This window comes from Mustelus asterias, chromosome 13 (genome assembly GCF_964213995.1).
Source record: "Mustelus asterias chromosome 13, sMusAst1.hap1.1, whole genome shotgun sequence".
NCBI lineage: Eukaryota > Metazoa > Chordata > Chondrichthyes > Carcharhiniformes > Triakidae > Mustelus > Mustelus asterias.
This window is the reverse complement of record NC_135813.1, coordinates 60,987,479-60,993,952: the sequence shown is the minus strand read 5'-3', so window position 1 is coordinate 60,993,952 and position 6,474 is coordinate 60,987,479. Positions and strand designations below refer to the sequence as shown.

General features: G+C 41.9%; 1 protein-coding gene across 1 annotated transcript; it reads left to right on the top strand.

The window, feature by feature from the left end:
- Positions 1 to 726: 726 nt before the first annotated feature.
- On the top strand, positions 727 to 6,214 carry LOC144502678 (immunoglobulin lambda-1 light chain-like). Its single transcript, XM_078226865.1, has 3 exons — positions 727 to 858; positions 998 to 1,342; positions 5,677 to 6,214. Exons 1-3 carry the CDS (start codon positions 810 to 812, stop codon positions 5,997 to 5,999), a joined length of 717 nt encoding a protein of 238 aa, XP_078082991.1. The 5' UTR covers positions 727 to 809; the 3' UTR covers positions 6,000 to 6,214.
- Positions 6,215 to 6,474: the final 260 nt, after the last annotated feature.

Genomic DNA, 6,474 nt, shown 5'->3' with positions numbered 1-6,474 from the left:
AAGCTCTGTTTCCTGGAGCCTTTCATTTTGCCAAGGCTTAACTCACTTTGGATGCCGTCGGTTTCCTACACTTGAATAGTGGACAGTTTTGTCACCTCAATCACATTCCAGTAGGTAATAAAATGTTCTTCGGGGCTTGTCTATCATTCACTCACTTCAGATATCTATCTTTCGATCTATCTATCTATCTATCTATCTATCTATCTATCTATCTATCTATCTATCTATCTATCTATCTATCTATGTAAATCAATCTATCCCTATATCTATCTATCTCTATTTCTATCCATCTCTACATATCTATCTATGTATCCCGAAAAGGCAATAAGGAGTGTGGTCAATTGCCTTACACCTCTCTATGTGCACATGAAATCTCAACTCACATTTTTCGTCCCTAATTTATTCACCAGGGACGCTACGCCTATTGAACAGCTTACTGTCCGCAACATTTATTTATTGTAATCTGCAGGCTTCCAGAGATCAAGCCACGATCCATTTAATCTCTCTATGTTTCACCGCACCGTTTGTTTTTTTAGGGGGGCATTGAACCATTTTGCATGCTATTCTGTGGCTTGGGAGATTTATACTACTTCTTTTCCAAAATGGCTGACGTGCGCATTCTGCAAATATCAGAAAATACCGAAATGGAGATTTTTGGCCTAATATCACGCGACAGGAAATTTGCATACGTAATTAATATTCATTCGCCCTCCGGTGTTTGAATCTTTTTTAAGGAGAGGTTGGAATGGACTCAGAAGCGCATTCGTGTCAGGATTTATTTTCCTTCTTCCTCTCCCCAAACCTTCACCATGACACAATCGATTGGAGTTCTCGCCGCACTGATACTCGCTTTCCACAGTAAGTACGGCCGTCAGCATGAAATAATCTCATTTTTTTCACATCATCTGCTTTTGCGCTTGTGTTTTAACGAACCTGATTTGTAAGCTATATTCAACATTTCACAGTGTGTGACTGACAATGCTTTGCATTTCACCAGGTACAATTGCGGATCCTGTCCTGACCCAACCAGGGTCCATTTCGTCCTCACCGGGAGAGACCGTCATCATCACTTGCACCATATCCGGAGGCCGCTTAAGCAGCTACCCGAGCTGGTACTGGCAGAAACCCGGCAGCGCCCCTGTGCTTGTTTGGTCCCAGTACTCTGGTGCAGCTTCGGGTATTCCAAATCGATTCACCTGGTCTGTGGACTCATCGAGTAACAAGATGCATTTAACCATCACCAACGTGCAATCGGAGGACGCGGCAGATTATTACTGTAGTGATTGGCTCACCAGTCCATATAGATTCATTTTCGGCAGAGGAACTAAGTTGAATCTGGGCAGTAAGTAAATCACTTAAATGTCCTCTAACATTTAGGACGCTATCTAAATAACAAAATGTACTTCGAAACAGTCGGATCGGTGGATTGAACTGGTGCAAATTAAAATGATTGCTCCTAAAATATTTTTATGGAGGATCTTTGATTCAGCAGCCAATGATATTGCAGCGATAGCTGGGCTCAGAACTTCGGCGATTTTCTTGAGTGTGTCTAAGTATGGGATAGTGTTAAGGGAAAATTTAATTACGAGTGAAATTCATTTCACTGGAAGCTTAGGGTCTCATCTGCTGGGGCTGTCCAGAAGTTTGAGCCATCTGATCCAGGCGGCAGCGCGAGGAGATGATTTGAATGCCGATTGCTAGAAAGATGGGATGTTTTCCTTCGCTCAGCGAGTGTTGGAGTGGAGTGCCCTAGCTGTATGAACACTGCGAGCGGAACTATAATTAGCAAGACGATAAACATTTCAAAAGTGAAGAAAACAGGCATGGAAATAAGCTAAGTGGGCAGGTTTTTTACAAGTTACGATCGGCCCCCTTGTGTGCTCTATAATTCCATGATTGTATGAAAGCCACATAGTGGTTCAGGCTGTTTCACACGCCGCCCTTGTAGTCTGGTTTAAAAGGCTAGAATTACAGTCAAAACGTTCACATCAGGTTACTTTGTTCCACTTAAAGCAACATTGTGTTTTAAGATCTTTCTCGCATTGAGACTGCGGAAGGATAGTGTGGTCACTCCCACTGGCCCCCAAACTCACTGAACACCGTTCAGTACAAGATTCTCAGCCTAATATTTCGCATTAATCACAGGTGACCAAAATAACCATACTTCTGCGAGAATTCCGCCAGTAATAATCGAAACTGATTGTAACTGGATAACACAGTAACAAACATCAATGATACGCAGAATGTTTGCTTCCTTCGGAAATTCCGGTTCATTTTCTTCCTATCCAATCAGTTGCTTTGGAATGTCTCGGAATAGGTTGTCAGGTTTTTGAGTATTGGTGTGGACTCGTTCAGCTCTGCTGATGGTTCTGTGATTGTCAGTGAGTAGGAATAGAACAAAACATGGGGATTACTGCCATTTCTATTCATTCATGGGATGTGATCAGAAAGCTAACATTCATTGCGCCCCGCCAAATATCCATGGATAAAGTGATGGTGAGCCGCATTCTCAAACCGATGTCGTCCATGTTTCATAGGTATATCTCAGAGCTCTTAGGGAGGGATTTAAGAGTTTTTGGCCAAGAGATAGTGAAGGAAAGGCGGCAGAGTTCTACTTTGGTATGCTGTGTGGCTTGATGGGGATTTAACAACTGGTGGTGCTGCCGTGCATCTGCTGCCCGTGTGTTCGTCCAGTGGAAGACATGGCTGGTTTGGAAGCTCTTGTCGGAGTTGCGGCAGTGTACCTTATCAATATGCACACTGTAGCCCCTGTGCGTCAGTGAGGGGGGAAGGCAATATAATATATTCGCAGAATCATCGAATGATATATCTTTGCAACATTGTTACAACCCACTTGCTCAATCGTGCCTGCACTGGTTCACAAGGAACAATCTAACATTTATTATTAGCCTTTCGATTACACATTGTATGTGCGTTTAAGTGTCCATTAATTTGCCACTAACAGCCTTTCCGACAGTAGCTTCCGCATCCCCTCAATCCTCTGGGTGATCCTTCGAATCTCCGCTAAACCTTCTACTTCTAACGCAAAATCCAAGTCCCGTTCTTATCGACCCCTCAACCATTGGCAATACTGTTTTCCTATCCATTCTGCCCAGACACCTCAGAATATTATGCCTTCAATTAGATCTCCCTTCAGCCTCGTCTGTTCCAAAGAAAAGAACGCTGGTCAATTCAACACTTAGTTATAACTAAATATTCAATTTCAGCCGACATCCCCCTCTCGATCTCCCCTGTACTCGCTCTCATACAATTACATTTTTCCTACGCACCTTTCCAACAGTTTCAGCATAACCTCCAAGTTCTAACAATCTATACCTCAGCTTATAAATGTAACTGCCTCACATGCCTTCTTTGCTACCATATCCACTTGCTCAGCCGCCTTCAGGATCCGTGGACATGTATTTTTAGTTCACTCAGTTTCTCTACATTTCTCGGCATTGTCCCATGTATACAGCGTACTCGCTTGTCTTGTTGACCTTCCTGAAATACAGTTCCTCACACTTTTCCGCATTTAATTCAATTTGCCGCTGTTGCACTTATCTGACTCGTCCATTGTTGTCTTCCTGCATTATCCAGCTTTCTTCGTCAGCAACCACATTGCCAAAGTTGTATCATCTGACAACAATCATAGAGACACTCATTGATATACAGACCCTTTGCGCCCTGCCTCTGAGTCAATTTCGGATCCAACCTGTTCATACCTATGTGTGAACTTAACAGGAACCTTGAGGAAATCCATGTAGACTATACCAAAAATGTTGCCGTCATTCATCGCTCATGCTACCTGCTCAAAAATACCAATTCACACTGTGGGGTAAGATATTCCGCTAGTATATCCGTGATCGCTGTATTTGATTATGCCGCGTTTATTCCAATACTTCTCTCTTTAGTGAGGTTAGGTTCACTGGTCTAAAACTATGCTATCACCCTTTCGCCCTTTCACAATTTCATCTATCTTCCTGTCTCCGAGAGCCAAGCCTGCTCCAGACACGATTGGAAATTGTGGTCAGGGTTTCTTCAATCTTCCTTTTCTTTATTTTTTATTTTCTTCTTCAAGTCATTTGCTTATTGGACTATGGTACGGTGAAATGGACCAACATGAGGCAAAAAGGAGAAAAATGGTATTGAATATTTTAGTTGTTGCTTTAAGAATTCATATCTGGTGAAAATGCCGGTGTAAAAATAATTCACTTAAGTACGCTTCCGTTTAAATAGAAGTTGATCGTCACACCTGCCCATCGATGCAGACATTTGAGATTATTCAGCGAAACTCTCGGTTGCGCAGGAAGACGATAGCAACATTGAAATAAGGGCTGGCGGCATTTGTCTGACGACTCAGTTTCAACATCCAAATTACATTCCAAAAAAGAAACAAGACGAATTTGTAGCTCCAAAGCCGATCGAGTTTTACACCGATAGCGACAAACCTCACACTGTTGTTGTAGCCGACATAATACCTCAATGTCAGGGCGAATTGTAAAAGGTTAACCTTATCCGCTTAGGTTGAAATGGATATTCATATTTGAATACTTTCTTTCATGCCTTGCAATATCTTAACTTATTTACTGAGCGTTTCCCCATTGACTGTGATAAATGGTAACTTAAGTGGTAAATGGTGACTTCAAGAGACAAGATTCTGAGACAACGCCCTTTCAGCTTTGCGAATATCTACTCATGACAAAGGGAAGAAAATGCAAACATGCATTGATTTAGCGCCGCCCACGACCTCAGAACATCCTCACAATTACGTGCTTGTGAAGTAGAATCATTCTTCAAATGTCAGAATCATGGCTCCCATCTAAGCACAGTAAGATCTCGCAGTCCATCTGCTTTGGCGACAAGGTGTGAGAGATAAATAATTATGAGGACATGTTTGGTTTATTACTGGCCTTTTGAAGGTGTCGTTATGTTATGTTGTTATATAGCTAGATTTGATTGCAATATTTCTGAGAAACGCTTCCTCTTTGTTGTAACAACTCTTTTGTGACATTCCACTCGCAAAAAATGTCTCCAAAAATTTCCATTGCGACAGGAATTATGTGTTAAGATTTACGCTGCATCGTTACTGTTGGTCTGGGCGGGACACCTTGTGAAGCCGTGGCAAAGAATGTACACAAATCCAAATATCAGTCCACTTCTTTGCGTCAAAGAAGTGTAAATGGTGACAGAAGCAAACAATCGATTTCATTGCTTAGAATCGAGTTTTTTGAGTTGCAAAATATAAAAATGTTGCGGTCAGCATAAGTTCCAATATGGACCCCAAATTCTGAGTGATTGGCGTTATTCTGGAATTCTCGGTGCTCGCGACGCTGGCTAGGACAGCGTTGCCTCAGATCACATCTGGATGCAATAAACCTCCCGTCTAATTTTTCTCTTTAATATTTCAAACTCCACTATTTCCTTCAGATCAGATTTTATTTGCATGTTCCTGTCCGTGCAGGGAAAGAAGGAAAACATTCGCAGGTTGTATGTGTTCCAGAAAAGAGAGTCCCGGCCTTTTTGCATTTGGCATCAATAAGACTCCATTACATAAAATCTATACATTACTTGTAGAATAATACAGATTTTCAAAAACAATATGAAGAAGGCGAAACAACGATTCAGTCATTTATGCCGATTCTTAATGATGTGCACTCATTTGTCTCTACTTTCCAGATCCACAGAGCCCCGTTGTGTCTGTCCTTCCGCCTTCATCGGATCAAATCACAGCGAAGAACATGGCGACCCTGGTGTGTTTGGTGAGTGGTTTTAACCCAGGAGCTGCGGAGATTGAATGGACTGTAGATGGCATCGTCAGAGGGAATGGGGTTGAGACCAGTCGGATCCAGCAAGAGGCGGACAACACGTTCAGTGTGAGCAGTTATCTAACTCTGTCAGCCTCAGAGTGGAACTCACACGAGGTTTACTCCTGTATGGTCAAACACGAGACTCAAGCAAACCCGCTTCAAACAAGCATCTCGAGATCCAACTGTATCTGATTCATGCATCTAATGCATTCTTATATTCTGCCGTTAGTAAAGTGCCAATTCAAAATAAATTCCGCAAATAGTGGAACATTTCAAACATTTCATCACAGTTTGTAGCAGATCGGCTGACTCCCTTAGTTTCAATTTAACTGTGTTCACCCTGAATGGTTCAAAGCTTCAGTGTCATGTCATTGATACCGCTGCGTAATAAAATCATTATACCGTTATCTCGACCGTTGTTCTGTTGTTCTCTCTCTTTCCCTCAAAAACAATTAATGGCAACATTCTAAAGGGACTTAAATCGTGAGATTATATCATTGTGATATTCTGCACATTTTATTTAAAGCCAATGACATCCAGGCGCAACAAGGAGACGCTCGATGACATTAAATTAACACCATGAAATAAAATTGCAACATTGTTTTAAAAATGGACCTAGTTACACTCTGCCATTGTAATGAAAGGGCTGAACTGCGTCTTGAGATTT

Excerpts from the sequence above, each read along its gene's own strand:
- LOC144502678 (XM_078226865.1), top strand. The coding sequence starts at position 810 with ATGACACAATCGATTGGAGTTCTCGCCGCACTGATACTCGCTTTCCAC. Across the intron at positions 859-997 it reads ACTGATACTCGCTTTCCACA|GTACAATTGCGGATCCTGTC; the intron begins GTAAGTACGGCC and ends GCATTTCACCAG. Across the intron at positions 1,343-5,676 it reads AACTAAGTTGAATCTGGGCA|ATCCACAGAGCCCCGTTGTG; the intron begins GTAAGTAAATCA and ends TCTACTTTCCAG.